Source organism: Falco biarmicus, chromosome 17 (assembly GCF_023638135.1).
Source record: "Falco biarmicus isolate bFalBia1 chromosome 17, bFalBia1.pri, whole genome shotgun sequence".
NCBI classification, from domain to species: domain Eukaryota; kingdom Metazoa; phylum Chordata; class Aves; order Falconiformes; family Falconidae; genus Falco; species Falco biarmicus.
The window spans coordinates 2,606,688-2,623,482 of record NC_079304.1 but is presented as its reverse complement, the minus strand read 5'-3'; the positions used below and the strand labels follow the sequence as shown (position 1 = coordinate 2,623,482).

General features: G+C 41.9%; 1 protein-coding gene across 9 annotated transcripts in view; it reads left to right on the top strand.

Annotated features, from left to right (window-relative positions):
* GPATCH8 (G-patch domain containing 8) overlaps window positions 1–16,795 on the top strand; it is a 59,516-nt gene that overhangs the window by 33,067 nt on the left and 9,654 nt on the right. For 2 of the 9 annotated variants that reach the window (XM_056362555.1, XM_056362557.1), the window contains 5 exons: window positions 3,693–3,737; window positions 5,868–5,935; window positions 6,427–6,513; window positions 10,358–10,501; window positions 12,766–12,802. In XM_056362555.1, the coding sequence (XP_056218530.1) occupies window positions 5,909–5,935; window positions 6,427–6,513; window positions 10,358–10,501; window positions 12,766–12,802 (295 nt within the window). In that variant the 5' untranslated portion in view covers window positions 3,693–3,737; window positions 5,868–5,908. Of the gene's footprint in view, window positions 1–1,112; window positions 5,936–6,426; window positions 6,514–10,357; window positions 10,502–12,765; window positions 12,803–16,795 lie in introns of all 9 variants that reach the window. The other 7 variants (XM_056362549.1, XM_056362554.1, XM_056362551.1 and 4 more) reach the window with 5 other exon arrangements.

Here is a 16,795-nt window from a genome sequence, read left to right as displayed (position 1 = left end):
TGCTGGGGGAAGTGATTCCCCCCTTGGTTGCTTTTGAATGTGCAAGATCCTTCCATTGATTGTGGGTGATAAGTTTATGGATTACTTGAGTGTGCGTAGTCGGTGAAATCTTTATTCTTTTGGTGACGTATGCTTATAGTGACAGAGGTGGCCTTATCTTGGCTTAGTATCAGGCTTTATTGCCCTTTGTGTGTGTATAATGTTAAAGCAGTTTAATAAAACTGTGAAAGATGAGTGCATGGGAGGTGAGCAGTCATGGCCAGGCATGACCTGCCCCCACTCTTGCAGCGTAGCCTTCAATCAGGTGGGACTCTTCAGCCCTCTCCACTTACCGAGATGAAGGCAGGGACTCTTATCTCTGATTTCTTTTCTAGATCAGCCAAGATTTATGTTCTTGCTCTAACATCCCATATTGTTCTTTAATGACAATGATAATCATTTGAGTTAGGGATGGTTTTTGACCCAGACTCTATGTGCCTTCCCTTGCAGAAGCTGAGGGAGCTGTGCTTGGTTTTCTGCAAGTGTTGCCTTTGGCTTGTGTGTCTAAGAAGTTTTGAGCTTCTGTTTGAAGTTTTCCTTGTGATTGGGGTGTTTGCAACTTGTCTTCTGCTTGTCGTTTCTCTCCTGCTTAGTAAGGATTAAGTTCACGGTGCAGTTTTTGTGTACTTGGAAAACAGTTTCTCCTCACTGGGACTTGGTGCTTGTTGCTGAGGATGATAGATGTGTTGGACTTTCTTTGAATCTGATTGTTTGTGACCCCTTCCAGAAATCGGACATAAAGAGGATGAGCTCAGGAATCTAATTCCCAAAAGAAACCAGGATAAAAGGATGCCTTTGTTTGCTTCTTGCAGCAGTCAGAATGAGCTTGATAACGTCATGTCATTATTAGCCAGCAAGGAGCACCGCCAGGGACTGTTCACCAGTAAAAATCAGTGGATTTCCTCATCTCTCCCCTTTTGATGTACTGAATGAGGAGTCTGAATTTTCAGCAGGACAGCTGTTGCGCTATCAAAATGCACAATAGACCTATGAAAATTTTGAGAGCTTGCAAAATCCTAAACTTTGAAAATAAAACTCATCCGTGACCACAGCGGCACCTCCCTGTCTCGCAGCTTCACGGAGGCAGCGCAGTTGGATGGTGATCGTGCCCTGTCCCTGGGGATGCATCGCTGTGAGCGTCGCTCGCCGACTCCAGGCACCTATTGACCTTTTACGGCCCTTTACAGTGGGGTTTGTGCCGCAGGTGACTGAACAAACTGACACTTACCCACCAGAGCAAATCCAGCGATGTGATTGTGAATCTCCCCAGTGCTGCCTTCACGCAGCTGTGTTTCTAATCTCTGTGGTAGTCCATTTCCAAGAGCCATTAAAACCTCCTAGAAGGTTGTCTCTTACCGTGGTTTTGTTTTCTGTTGTAGTATAAAAATAGTGAGTAAATAAAAATCCTCCGCGCTCAACAAGATCACATTCGGTTGTTTGTATCCTCCCGAGACGCTTAGTTCATGAAATTCTCCTCCAATGAAGAGTGTGATATCAGTCAGTCCTCTAGGATTATATCCCACAAAGCTTGTGAAGCTGTCAGCATAGTGAGTAGGATAAGGCTGTTCTGATACCCCTCTGGTGCTTATATGCTATGCATAAACGATACACTGAAATAATTTGATTGAATTAAGTTAACACATAATTTTGAGGCTACATCTTTTTTTTTTTTTTTTTTTTCCCCCCCAATGGGAGCATCCTGTTCTTTCTCTGTCATTAAACAGACCTCCAGAAATGTCTTCTCTTTGTTGCAGTGCATGATATTGCTGGAGGGAGGAGTTCTTCTGAATCTGCAAATCGTTGATGAAAACTGTTTTCTGTTTTGACTGTTGAAAAAAAAAAAAAAAAAGGATAAAATGTGCGGTAGTGTTGACAACGCCAGCATTTCTAGACGGGCTCAGATGGCAGGTCCATCTGGTGCAGCGTCCTGTTTCGAAGAGCAGAGGAGCATCTACCCAGTGTCCAGAGATGGAGCACGCACCCTGCAGCTGCCAACTGTGAAATGATAATCCTCCGTGTCCAGCATGACTTGGTGTCTGATATTAAAGCCCTGAAGCATTAGGATTAACTCTTTTCTCAAGATTTGTTAATTTACAGCACTGCTGGCAAAATATTTGCTCATTTCCCATAACTTTGTGCAATTAAAAAGGAGGGAATTTAGAGAGGCGTGCCTGGCAAGGTGCTGCCTGCAGCTGCACACCCCTAGGAAAAGGGGCGGCTGTAGGGGCGTATTTGGGGGTGAGCAGGTTTTCACAAGCTGGGAGAAAGCTTTCCCCATTTCTTTGGGAAGAGGAAGGCGAACCCAGTATATCTGGTCAGTTTTGTTGAAATCTCATTTCGTTTCTGAATTAAGGAAATAATTGCAAACTTAATTTACTTTAAGACATAGGATTTTCTAAGGCGCAACTCTTGCGTAAGCTGGTTGGTTTTCCCATCCTGCTGGACATTTATGTTTTGTCCTTTCTGCAGAGGCTTTCCCCTTCTGTGGAAATGTTCTGTACAACAACCCTCTCTGGTGTGGGGTTTGTAGCCTGTGTAATGTGACCACTCTGTAAAGGAAAGAGTTTGTCATCTGATTCAGGAAAAAAATTAATTTTCTGGGGTGTAGGGGGACAGGGCATGGACGCAGCTTTGTATGTTCTGCATGATTTACCGTCTAGGGGGTTAGTTGTTGATGTGGCACCGCTTGCAACCCTGCGTAGTGGCATGAAGCGTGGGAATTCTCGCCCTTTCTTTAAAGCTCAGTTTTGCCCTTCAAAGTACGGTGGTGTACCCGAAAAGGGTCAGCAGGAACCCTAAACCTGGGAGCCCTACACAGAACCGCGTTTACATGCTGGTAAAGATCCTGTTGTCACGCACAGCAGCTCTAGAATCAATTTTCTTGAGGAAATTCTTTAAAAGGAGAACTTAAAGAGCTTAACTTTCAAAGTCCCTTTTTCCCCTTTGGCTGTTCTCCATCTTCTACCCAGCCCGCTTGGCAGTCAGCAGGGTGAGGGGTGGCCCTTTGGCAGCAGCCCGTTCCTTTCCCCGAGCCCTAGTGGCTTTGGGAGGACACCGAGCGAGGGTCCCCCGGCCCTGGTGACCCACCGCCCGGCAGCATGTCCTGCTGACTGGGATGGAGCCGCGGTTTCGGTGCTGGGGCTGAGCACCGCTGCCCGTAGCTGCGTTACGTGCTCAGGGTGCTCAGGCTTAGCACTTGTGGGCTGGATGTCATGCTGGCTGGCTGCCGTGGTATTTAATTCGTAATGAAATGATGGATTAAAACAAAGGCGTTGCTTTTCACGTTCGGTATTCTCCTCTTACCTGAAAGCAGAGCTCCTCTTGACCCAAAATATTCGTAACTGCCTTAATATCCTGATCTGCTTCCTTTTTAAACTGCCTGCTGAAATGTGCCTCGGTGCCTCTTTTAAATTGGGCTGTCCACCAGGAGCTCAACCTGCAGCTCTGAAAACAAATAACTGCTCAAAACCTACCCGCTCCCTGATTCCACAGGGCGAAGCATGGTCGTGGGGTGGAGGGGTGAGGAAGAAGCCTCGTATTATTATTAGTTTTAGTTTTAGTTTTTTTAAAACCCATCCTACCTGCCTACTACAAACGGCCTATTTTCTGCCCCTAATGGTTTCTGCCTAACAAATGGTGTTTCTTTTTTACAGCGTTATGATCCTGGACTTGTTGTGGTGATGGTAAACTTAGCAGTGGTAATTTTTTATTTTCAGACTGAATTACTCCTTTTGTCATCAGTGCACCAATATGTTAGGCTTACTTTCTCTGTTGTAGCCATCATCCTTCTGCTTGGTCTTTCATTTTCCTTTCCTTTCCTTTCTTTATGCACACTTGTCTGATCCTTGTTCATTAAAGGTTATTGCTAAGAAGGGATGTTTCTGTTTGTGTTAGAACTGCCAAAATCAGTTTAAACATAAATTTCTAATACTGTCCAAACTTGATTTTTCCCCAACACGATGGGCACTAGCACTTGCTACTGCAATTTCCAAATAGATTTTGAAAAAAAAATAAAACAAAAAAACAAACAAACTTTGACTGCCTTAGAAGGCAAAAGTACTGATGCATTGTTTGTACACAGGGGTTTACCAGGGCAATGAGGCTGCATCCAAAGTTCTCCATTGCTGGAGAAACAAACAAAAAAAAAAACCCCCAAAAAACCCAAAGCCAAAACCTAAACCAAAACAAAAAGAAAAAAGCTTGGGAAAAAACCACCCAAAAACCAAACCAAATTGTTGGCACTCGCTGCCAGCCATTCCATTTGGGTTCACCACTTACCAGTAAATCCCTGGCTGAGACGTTATGAAAGTGATATTGCACTTAGGAAGTCATTTTTATAACCTGTCTTTAATTTGGTCCTTTTGCTAAAAATTGCAGTCACTGCTTACTTTATTATACCATTGGGCGTAAGAGAAACATTTTCAAATGGAGAACACTTAAAATACCCAAAAAAACCCTCAATTCAAAATATCATTTTGGATCAGTGTGATAACTCTTTTTGGACTTGGTGGATATATGCCTGTCAAATTTATGGGCATATAAACAAAACCATGAAGCGATTCATTAAATGGACTTGTTTCTGAAAAAAACACATGCCTCTGTACTTTGAGTTAAAAAGACACCAGTCTGACCAGATAGGTTCCTTTTGAGGACTGGGTGCAGTCTGAGATCTGTGGGCTGTTGCTTTTGAGGGTCAGAGAAAGCTGATATTGGAGAAGAGAGAAGCTGATGCCTATACAGGTTTTTCTGAGGCAGTTTTAAAGACTTTTAACGTTTTACGCATGTGGATGGCAATGGAACATTTTTGGCATGATTAAAACCTGTAGATCTTTTAGCCCAAAGGTATAATATATGTGTATGTGTGTATAACAAAACAGTTGTTTACACCAAAACAAGAGCAATAATAAGGGAAGTAAACATTCTGTTTTTTTACTCAAGGTATGCACCGGATAAGGTAAGTACTTTTTCAGTGGGCTTACATCACAACGAACAGCGCGAGTTGTGATGTAAAAATAAAAATAATAATAATAATAAAAAAAAAGCTGTGGTAGTAAAGTGCTTGTCTGCCCCATTTTGCTTTGTTTGGCTGGTTATGAGTGGATTAAAGATATGTTTTTTTTAAAAAAATAAATAAAAATCTCCAGCATAGTTTGATTAGTTTCAAAGTCAATTTTCTTCGCAACTAGTCCTTTTCACAGCTTACAGATGACACAGCGAGTGCTAGAACATCTCTGCAGGAGCTGGGGAAGCAGGTGCTTGACCACCTGGCCTGGACCAGGCGGTCGTTTTGGATGAAAGAAGTTTGGCTTCTGTGCCACGCTTCTCAGTCAGCTTTCCTTACTCTTGGGAAGGGACAAAAGTTGGCGGGAGGGAGGCTTCCACGGCTTTTACAGGAAAGTCCTGATCAATTATTAATGTGGTAGGGCAGTAAAATGTATCTAACAGCTTTTTCACTTGTATCGGAAGATGAGGAGTAGGCATTACCTGGTGTGGAAGCATTGAGGGAAAGGTTAATTTCTCAAGTCCTGGCAACAGCCTTGCCCTAGGACTTGTCACGGTTGAACATTAACCACGAGAATATTTTACGTGACCAGTTAATATTCGGAAAATACCATTTATCAGTATTCAAGGTGCATTTACCTGGAACCGGTTTGGAGCTGAGAAGCGGGTTTGGCTGTAAGCTGTGAGAATGGCTTGTGTTTGGTTCACTGTAGCTTTCTGGTCTCTGCACTCCAAGGCAAGATCTCTAACCACCCAAACCCAATGTGTAAAGCGAGCTGGGGTGGCAGACCAAGCGCTGACCGCCTCTCTGTGTGTTCCTCTTACAGGGAGGACAGATCCCATCCCTATCGTCGTCAAGTACGATGTCATGGGCATGGGGAGGATGGAAATGGAGGTAAGCTCATCTGGCTCCCGTCCTGCACCCCGTCACTCCTTGCATGGCTCTTGGGAAGCTGATAGGGAAGAAATTTAAAACTGAGAATTTGTGTATCAAAAGGTAAAAACCTCGCTGTTAAATCAGTGCAGTAAGAAAAACACTTCTCAAAATCCATACTCTGTTTACCCACGGGTACCTGAGTTCTGAGGTCTGGATGCTATCTGAAATTCCTGGGCTTTGTGGTTTCTGTTCCCCAAAGCTGAGGCTGCTGTCTGCAGTGGATGGACCTGCCAGGAGCCTCCACCTCAGAAGGATTAACGAGCCGTTTTGCATGTGGGTTGGACTGTGGGACTACAAAACAGGGAAAGTGAAGTACAAGATGCAAAGATTCTGTTTCAGACCTCATATTTTTGAAATTACACATTCTGTCAGTCTCAGTAGTGCAAAGTATTTATGGGACAAATTGCATCTCTTCTTTTTCTTTTTTTTTTTTTTTCTTTTTAAAAAAGCTTGACTACGCCGAAGATGCCACTGAGCGGAGGCGTGTACTGGAGGTGGAGAAAGAAGACACCGAGGAGCTGAGGCAGAAATACAAGGTACTGAAACAGGGGCATTAACATCAAAGTTCCCGTGGGCTGAGCAGAAGAGGGTTTGTGCTGATAGGACAGAGCTCATTAGGCTGCGGTAATGGCAGTAGGAATTAGGTATTCTTGGTGGTTTTGTCATTGTTGAGATTATTTATATTTTAACAAACTGGTTATTCACTTCCTGGAATTAACCTTGATGTTTGTTTAGCTGCTTAACAGCTACAGGATAGCAGCAGGGCTTTCTCTTTGTGCTTTGCTCCTGTTCTGGGAAGAACAGTCGTAGGGTAAGCAGAACATTTCCTTCCCTAGACCCAGGGCTGCCACATTTTTTTAGGGAACCTGCCACATTGTCCGTGTAAAATCTGCAATTGCAAATGTTCGATGGGCAGTTATCAGCTAGAAGTGGAGTAGATCTTCTGTTGTACTGCTTACTGCTCGCTCAGTGACGTGATCCTGTTGCATAAATCCTGCTTTCTTTAAAGAGGTAGGACACTGCTCCAGTTCTGAGAAATCGATTCTTTGGATGAATTTCTCAGACAGCATTAAAAAATAATAATAATAATAAAAAATGTATATTCTGTATATCCATAGGGTTTATGAAATCTGTGTGGTTTTTTTAAAGTCAAAGACTTATCTTTTTTAAATAATGATAAAAATGGGCCATCCTGTTGGCATTGAGCATGACTTATTGGAGCATACCTGGATTAGCTGGGTTCTCTGTGGAGGCATGGTCTTTGCGAGTCCTTTAATCCACTCTTCTGTTTATCAGCCTGTAAAATACGTCAAGTCTTGGGAAAGCCTGCTTGTTTAATTGTCCTGAGGTTTGAGAAGTACCAGGGTTGACGAAAAGCCCTAGACCTTAGAATAAAGTGCCAGTTTTGCATACATTTTAATTCTTTGAGGAATAATAGAAAAGTAGTTTCAATTCTATTAGAATTAAACCTAACCATGGCAAATCTAAAATTCCATTCCACCAGTTCAACAGTTAATACTGCAGGCAGTTTATTCAGCTACAAAAAGTTTTAGCCTCCTTTCCTTTTTTTTTTTTATTATTAAGTTGAGACCTTGACTTGTGTGGTAAGTGAATTGCTGGTATATTTGTTCATTTAAAAATAAAAGCCATTGTAATTACTTCTAAAGCTAATTATTAGTTTGGATCTGAAGGAAGTTAATGATCTCTTCTGGCACACTTCACAGTACAAGTGTGCTCTTAAATGGGTTTATGCAGCCGGTGCTGAACAGTTCCCTCCACATCCAGGTGCACGTTCTCCTTGAAGATGTTTCTCCTGGTTGTTTTCCATGTCCTGCTGGGTGGCATGCTGCTGACAGGCTGCACAGGGGAGGTTTGGCCTTGGCGGTTCTCGGGCAGCGTGAGCCCAAAAGCCTGGATCCCTTCCTGCAGCATCCCCCCAGCTGCCACGCTGGCATCTTCAGCCAGCAGCTGTCAAGTACAAAGGATTTCTGCCTTTCAGGGTGGTTGGTAGGAGCTCTCGTTGGAGCTGCATGTAATGATGTTTTATCTCAGGTCTGCAGTGTGATTTATGGTAAAGGTCTTGGTTTTTGCAGTTGTCTTTCCAAACGCAATTGAATGAGTGTTGCTCTCGGAGACTGTTTTGTTTTCCTGCCGTTATTCAGCAGGAACTCTGTGAAGCGGTAGCTGTCTCTCCCGACTCAAGTGTGTTTTTATGACCATGTTTTATCATTAGGCTCTTGCATTTCTGTATTAATCTCTGCAAAATCTCTGCAAGGGTAATTTTTTTTCATTGCTCTGCGGGAGTCCATTATGTAATTGCCAACTGTGGCCGCATCCTGATTAGCCATTCAGTGAGTCTCAAAGGAATTTCAGATAACTCTGCAACCAAAAAGCAAGCGAGAAATGTTCTTTAATTCCCTTCTTTTGTATAGATTCTGATCACTCAAATGGCTGTGTTTTCATTGTTTAGCCACAGGATGCTTTCTGAAAAAAACCCTGCACATGGCGCAGGAAGCTTGTTCAGGGTTTCAGAGGAACTTTAAATGTCATTGTTCTGTGGATCTCGTGCTGCTCTGTTTTCTTCTCTTCCTGGGGACCTGCTTCAGATAATCTTGTTGATTTTTTTTTTTTTTTTTCCTTCTTTTTAACAAGGGCCTCTGGTAATAGATGGAATCAGGAACTTTGAAATAGATTTTTTTATTATTATTATTATTTAGAAGGTGAACGGTGCTTTAAACTGAACAAAATCTTTCAGCACTAGAATTTTTCAGATATTTTTCCTTCCCTCAGGTACTAGAATTTTTTACACTACTTTTGCATTATGGAAAACATGCTCAGCAGTATTATTTTAATGTAATTTTGATGTGGTAACTGGGAGACAAACCATATTGCCTTAAACAAGATATTAAATAAAAAGAATAAAGCTTTCATAGTATATCCTTAAGTGTTTGCTAGCTCCTCTTGCTAACGCAAGGAGATTTCCCATAAGTTTGTATTGAAGATGGAAACTCTTAAACTCTTAAGTGCTTTTTCTCAAATGTTAGGCTATTTTTTCTTATGTAATTTTATTCCAGTTGAAATGCATACAGTAAATAGCTGTATGAGATATACTGATGTTAGTACAGTGTACTTTGTAATACAGCATTTGTAGCTTGTATTTTTTTCTTTTAGCATGCATCAGTGCAAGTGTGTGCTTCCATCTTGTTAAGGTAAACCTTCCCCAGCTTTCTTGCAAAGAACGGTGATGTTTTATTAATTTTGCTGGTGGGATTGTAGTTGAAACGACCTGGCTAGAGGAAGAAACTGCTTTAGCCTTGAGATCAGTGTGTCTCAGAGCCCCCCCAGGTCTGCATTGGCTGTGCCCTGGGGATGGGGCTGGCGGAGCAGCACAGCACAGGCCCACTCACTTCCAGGCACTCAGACTTCAAGCCATTACAGCTACTTGAGGGACTGGGATTTCCAAAGTCCCAGAGCTTTTTGCCACTGCCAAATCCAAAAGCTGCTACTTTGTTTATAGCAAATGAGGGGAAGATTTGACTGTTGTAAATCTAGTCACCTCACCTTTGCTTGGAGGTTTGGCTTTGCACCTGTGCAAATGTTGAATTATATAAAGGAAGAAAAATACTGTCTGCAGCCTCTAAGATGCGCCCCCCCTTTTTTTTTTCTTCTTTTTTTTTTGTATTAAATGGCAACTACCTGTACCCACTCCCCATGCAGTCACTGTATTTGAGCTCAGCTTAATGGACAGCATTGCTCCTGGGAAGATTTCACTGACTGAAAAATTATGCTGCAGTGAATTAGGCTCAGGGTTTCTGAACTGTGCTTTCCCAGCCGCAGATCAGTGTTCCTCCTTATTGAATTGCGGACAGACTGAGATCAAGCAGACATCTGTTAGCACTCAAAATGGAGGAAGTATCAGCATTTAAAGTTCTAAGACTGTTCCGAAAGCAGTGATCTTCCTTGGTTTGATGCGTGTATTGTGTATCTTATGTGAGCAGGCAGCTGCCAGTTTGTTTATGTGTTAGCTCGAGGCTTTGAACCTCTCTCTCAGACAATCCAACAGTTTCTTCTCTTGCAGCTGCAAAACTGCCTTCCTGCCATCAGTGGTAGATTTCTTTTTCTAAACAGTCTCTTTTTACTGATACTTGTGCTAATGACAAGATTATGTTCCATGTTAATAAACTGAGTCAAGGTTAGGTTGGCAGCATGGGGAAGTTATCCTTCATACCTTTTAATTTGCAAAGACTGGTCAGCTTAATAAATATTATCATCAGTGTATGCTAAGGTTTTCTGAAGGACTATTTTTCCTTAAAGGACTAGTTCATTGTCTTTCAGTTCGTTTTACAGGAAGTTTAACAGAAACATTTTGTTATTTTGCAGGATTATGTTGATAAAGAAAAGGCAATTGCCAAGGCTTTGGAAGACCTCAGAGCAAACTTCTACTGTGAACTCTGTGACAAGCAGTATCAAAAGCATCAAGAGTTTGACAACCACATAAACTCTTATGATCATGCTCACAAGCAGGTAAACCAATGTTGATAGCAGAGTTCATCAATTTTGTATTCATCACAGCGGTCTTGTTTGTGGTTAATACTCTGAATTTCCCCAGATTATCTCTTTGCCTTATAGACCCGGGAATAGGTGTTTGTGTCACTGGTAAAGATTCTCATCTCCACCATACAGTTTAAAAAAAACCCCCCAAAACAACAAAGAAGAAAGCCCATCCTATGGTTGGTGTCAAGGAGCCCAGTTTTGAATGACCCATGAGCAGGAATTAACTGCTGTTAAACTGGGAACAGTACACATGGGTATGGATGGCTCCCAGTTGGCAGCTTCTAAAATAGCACAACTTTGGAGACTGATATGCCACGTGTGCACATTTAATACTTCAGGTTGTGTTCTGTCAAGTTACTCAAAACAGACTAGGAAATAATGGGCTGTGTCAAAGGAATCGTAAAAAAGGAGCACTTCCCAAATTCTGTAACACTCAGGAGATGATGGATTCGGAATCTTGTGTGGATCTGGCTTTGGTCCCAAGGTAGGCATGTACCATAGTATCTACATGATACTTTATACTGCACGGTAAAGAATAAAAAGTTTCATGTGTTAGCTTGATCTATTTGGCCATTTGAAGCTGCTAAATGAGATGTAAATGTACAGCAGATAGCAGTGTTGTGCTCCTCTAGAGATGAAATCGCTCGAAGGAGGTTTTTTGATATTCCTAGTCATAAATTCTAGCAATACAATCATTAAAATGCTGGTAACTTCTGGAGGATGTGCTGTAGAGTACTAGATCTCGTAAAATAGTAGTGAAGCAGCAGCTTAAAAACAAGAAGATGGCATTACAGAGTTAGAGGATTATTTTTTTTTTCTTCCTGTGTATTAAGTATAGGATATAGTTCAAAGTAAATTCACTAAGGGAGTCTTAACAGGAATTTTCATGGCAGGGCAATTTCTGTTTGAGTGCTGTGATGAATTGTGGTTTAATAGAATGAAGAGCAGAAATTCATTCATTTACTTTGTATTGAGAAAACAGGCTGCTTTGACCGAGCTGGTAGCACAGTCGTGATACCTGATAGCAGTGTACTTCATCTCCAAGTTTTCCATCGACCTGGTTGAAACTTGAGTGCAATTACATGCATCTATTCAGGAGGTGGAAGGACCTGTTTGTGTCACATTCTTACAGTGTGGTGATGCAGCATGGTGATGTCAACTTCTCTTTAATACCCTTGGGTGATTAGTAGAGGGACTGACATGAGGTTGGCAAGGGTGAGAGTTTTTCTAGGATCTAGAGAGCCTGTGGAGGAAGAAACAAACCTGTGGAAAGCAACCACCCCTCCTTTGGTATAAAAGATGGCATCGGCAAGAGTGCAAGAGTGACCTGAAAGAAAAATGTCTTGGGAGCACAGAGGGTGGTGTAACCTTCTTACTGCTAGAAAAAATTTGGGGGTTGCCTGGTACTTCTGAATATTTTTGAAAGGAGTTGATGTTCTCGGATAATATGCATCCATTGCAGTAACTTCAGGCAGGCTTTAGAGAAAATGAGCCTTCACACTCTCGTTACGTCACACAGCATTAATTTCTAGTTAGACAGGGATGTAAACAAAGAAGAATCATGCTTTGCTTAGGGGAAAAAAACTGCTTACCCAGCTTTATGTCGTGCTGAAATGTGTGTCACCCTGTTGGGTCAGTGTTCAGTAAGTGAACTTGAAACTACCTAGAAATAAAGAAGTTAAATTTGCTTAGGTAACATTATCGGTTGTTCGTTACTGCTCAAGATAGGCACATTTCTAACGAACTATTCTAAATTTTAAGGTAGCTTAAAAACCCCCAGATGCTGTGCTTTTCACAATACGTTGCACGGTTACGTTTGATATTATGTTTTGCCTTTTTGGACAGGAAGGCAAGGTTACATAAAGACTACCATACATTTTTAGAGGAAAAACGAAGTTTTCTTAAAAGTAGGCTTTCATGGAAAGATGAGACATGACAGTATCCTAGGTAATTACAGGAAACTGGCTTGGTATATATTCTCTGCAATGTTTTGGCTTCTCAGCGGTAATTCTTGAGGCAACAGTGCTTTTTTGCCTTTTACGTAGCTTGTTTAACAGATTTCCACAGGATCATTTTTGCTTCTGAGTGTTTTTAGTTACACATACACACAACGTTGAAGTGCTTGCTTATTCCTTCTGTGGCTCAGTGAGCATTAGGCTGTCCCCATAAATAGATGTTCCATCCTCAGATCTCCTTCCACTCCCGAGTTATAAAGACACTGTCTTGTATTCCAGGAAGGAACTCAGGATTATTGCGAAACAGGGATGATAGGTAAGTGTATTGATCCCTACCGGATAAATTTTGGACCCACCAACTTGTCAACACCAAACAATTAAAGGGGAGGCTTTATTAATATTATTTCCTGACTATACTCGTTTCATATAGCATTTGGATATGTTTGAATCAAATTCAACACCAAGTTTCTATCCAAAAGGCAGTTATTTCTAGTTTTCCTTAACTGGGAAGATAATCTTTTAATTTATTGTCGCAAACCATTGGCCTGTTTAAGTTGTATTTTAAACATCTTGTTGGAGGTGTGCAATGTTGTTCTCTAGATTTTTATTTTTAATTAAGTTGATACTGGAAATGGGAAGTACAGATGTTTTAAGGAAGAGTAACTCTATCTATTCACCAAATGCTCAACCCTCTTGGGGGGAAGCCAGAGGACTAAAAGAACTTGAGTTCATACAGATGGCACAGGAAGAGGAAAAATAAACTCTGTTCCCTTAAAGATACTTCAGTAAGCAACTGGAAAAGGCTGTAACCATAGATGTCATAACTTTTGTACCCTGGAAAGCTACTGATACCTTTGACAGGGTTTTTTAGTGGTGAGATCCTGAGCCCAGCGACTAGAAGGACCCTCGCCTCTGATGTTGCAGGGTCCTGACTGTCAACAGAGTAATAATAATGAACAGATAAATCAAAAAGGTGGAAAATGTAAAATAAAACTACTGCAGCTAGTGGGGAACTGGGTGATGAAGTTGTGCCCGTGTATTTTTGTGCTGTTTTCTGGCAGATACATGATGTCCAGATGCTTGAGAGCTCCCATAGTCCTGGAATACTCTGGACTTAGTGGGAACGTATCCTTGGGGCGTTACATCCGAGTGAGCCCTTAATTCAGTTTTGAGTTTTGACATTGAGAGAACACTTCATGTTAGATTTGCATGAAGATGAGTGTAGGTCACCTTATCCGGGTATATGAAATAAACCTAATCTGTATTGCTCATCACTTACAGCAGCTTGCAAAAATAGTTATGGTTGGAATTATGTGTAAGTAGTGTAGCATTTACAGTCAGCTCTTCCTGTTTGGTTTCTTTACTTCATCCAGTAACTTAAAGAATCTCACATACGGTCACCTCTTTCCTGCTAGCATGCCTGATGAAGGGTTGAGCTGTTTACTGAGTCACTGACCCAACAGAATAAAACCATTCTGAATTTAATGTGAAAAACAAACATGTTCCTGTGTGAACTTTTGCCAGGTTAACTATGAGAATGCTAACGGGTTTGAAATGCAGTCTTTTATGTAGCTTTCACTTGATATTTTTTCTAAACGGGTGGCATTTTGGAGGTGTAGATGATTAATTCTGCATAGATTCTCTTTATAAAAGGACAAAGGGATTGTATTTCCATAAAGAAGTTCTTTGGGAAAGAGGGTGGAACTAAGAGCTGAAACTATAGGTCTATGGTTCTCTTCATGCCCTAATTATCTGGATCTTTGCTTCTGATGCCAAGGGGGAGGGATCTGTTAAAACACAATAAAACTACCAACACAGTCACTGCTGTGGTTGATGAGCACTCTGAATCCAAACCCTGAACTTTCTGGTTTGGGGAGAACTGGACTTGTGCTTTCCAAAAACTTGTATCTTCAAGCACAGCTTGAATGTTGAAGGCTGAAGGGAGACTCTCCGAGACAGCTGGTGTTACCTGGGAGGCTTTTCTCCTCCAGAAGTGCTTTACCCTCAAAAAAAAAACAAAACCAAAAAAAACCAAACCACGGTATTTTTCTTAACCCATTTTTAGCAGTTCAGCTGCTTGTTTGCTGGTGGCAAACACATTTACAGAAGAGCCCTTATACATGGAGAGTGTTCAATAAAATAAGTCCTCAGTGTGCAAGGCCTGGGCATCATGATTACAAGCCACGCTAGCCTCCCGAGGGGCAGGCAGGCTTGTGTCACTGGGATATCTGTGTTGCATTAACACGTGGTCTATTTGCCTAAATTGAAAAAGAGGTGCCAGGGGAAAAATTAAGATGAAATAAAACTGCAGTTGTGTGCCACTTTACCCTCTGCTCTTTCCACTTCATTTACGAGTGTGCAAAGAATGTGGATTACCAAAAATAAGCAGGGCTTGTATTCTCATTTATATAAAATTATAAAGGTTGCCGTCCTTTGAGCTCATGTTTAGCCAATGGTGTAGTTCACTCCCAGAAGCTTTTGTGGCAAAGAATCGAGCAGACGTCAAAAGTTCAGGAAGCCAGAAATCTGCTGGCATGTAATGAAAAGTACATTATTATTTTATTTCATCGGGGTTGGCAGAGAGACTTGAGAACAATAGCAGGGGAGGAGTAGGCTCTGATGCCATTGTGCTCTCACATGAGCTGCCTCCTGTCTCAAGCCGATGCAGAAATCTCCCTCTATGCGGATCCAGTCTATCCCTCTCTCCTGAATTTAAGGTTTGTCGTGAAAGTCTCAGATCCTCAGGTCTAGCAAGGGGGTGTAGCAGAGCGCTGGGGTTTACTCTGAGAATAACGTGATCTCTTCCCGCTCTGCGATTTGAGGCAAGGAATGCCTCTCGAGCAAGCCTCAATTCAGTGAAATTGCATGGCTTTGTCTATTTAAACTGAGAAAATCCATTTGCCACTGGTCCTGAACCTGAAAAGCAATGCACTCCAGTTCGGTAGGAGGGAGGTCTTACTGGGATACAGCCTCACCAGCAAAATCTCAGGCACAATTGCCCCAGCGTGCACTGAGTTTTCCCCTGCTATGACAATTTCTGCATCCTGATCGTCCCCCTTCTATTTACTTTGACATGTCGGTGACGGGCTATCTCTGGAGCTTTTAAATGATGCCAGAGTGCAGCTTATTTAAGCTGATTTGAAGAGAATTGTAAGGTAATGGCATTGTATGCCAATTTGGCTCCTCCTGATATGTGCAGTGATCGGGAGATAATCCATTACGGTAACCTCTTTGTGCTGGAGTGCTGAGATAGCTGCAGATTTTATAGAAAACCTTTTCTTTTAAGAGCTCGATTTGCACTCCCATTGAAATTTATTAGAGACTTCTTAGTGGTTTTCTTAGAAACAACACTAAAAACTTAAAATACTATTCTTTGTCACAAAGCTGAGGTGGGCGGCAGCTATTAATAAAACACAATACCAAGCTGCGGGAAGGCTTGAGGTAGCGAAGTACTGCTTCTAGTCTGCAGAAATATGGACAGCTTTATTTAAGTGCTGGTGATTTGTGTTCTTATTTGCTGGTCACCGGGCTTACTGCTGCAGCTCTTCTTATAGCTGAAGCCTTAAACCAGCTGAATCATATTTCTTGGCATTGAGGTCACTATCATCCTCCAGTTTGTAAATGCGTTGCTGCTTAGATAAACCCGCTCCTCAGAAAACACACTGCCTATGAAGAAGAAAAACCGCCTCCTAATTTTTAAATCCTATAGTAGCATGAAGTTGCATGTTTGCTTTAATACAGGTTGGGGGTTCTGATCCTATTGGAGATGTTCTAATCTTGCTGTGCACTGTGGAAAGACTAAAAAAAGGCTGGTTTCACATCAAGAAGATAGGTTCCCAGGGCTCCTTTTCCGTAGTTGTTGGGGAGGAGCTCCCGGAGGATGATGGAGTGGCTCCATTAAATTCCCGTTCAAATTTCTTAGCTGCCCCTTTTTCCCCCTGAATGCAGCAGCGCTGCGTGCCTCCTGCAGCTGTCCGTCCTCTGCGAACACCCGCACATATGGTGTGATCCTAAAAGTAATTTAGAGATTTTGGAGGATTAGAATAATGAATGCTTGCCTCAGGATTAGGTGGAAATTTCTTTAGTGTAAGCCTAGTTTAAATATCGATTTAGTTCAGATAGCTTTCTGGGAAGGCTGAGACCTGGAGTATGCTGGAAAGCATTTCATTGCTTCAATACACTCCTTTTACTACTGTGAAATTGTACTTCAGGCTTTTAATTGCTTCACCCCAGTTAGGTTTTGGGGGAGGGGGGTAGGCATAGCTGTAGTTAACTGCTTGTCTACTGTTATTTGCGTGGATAAATGAGT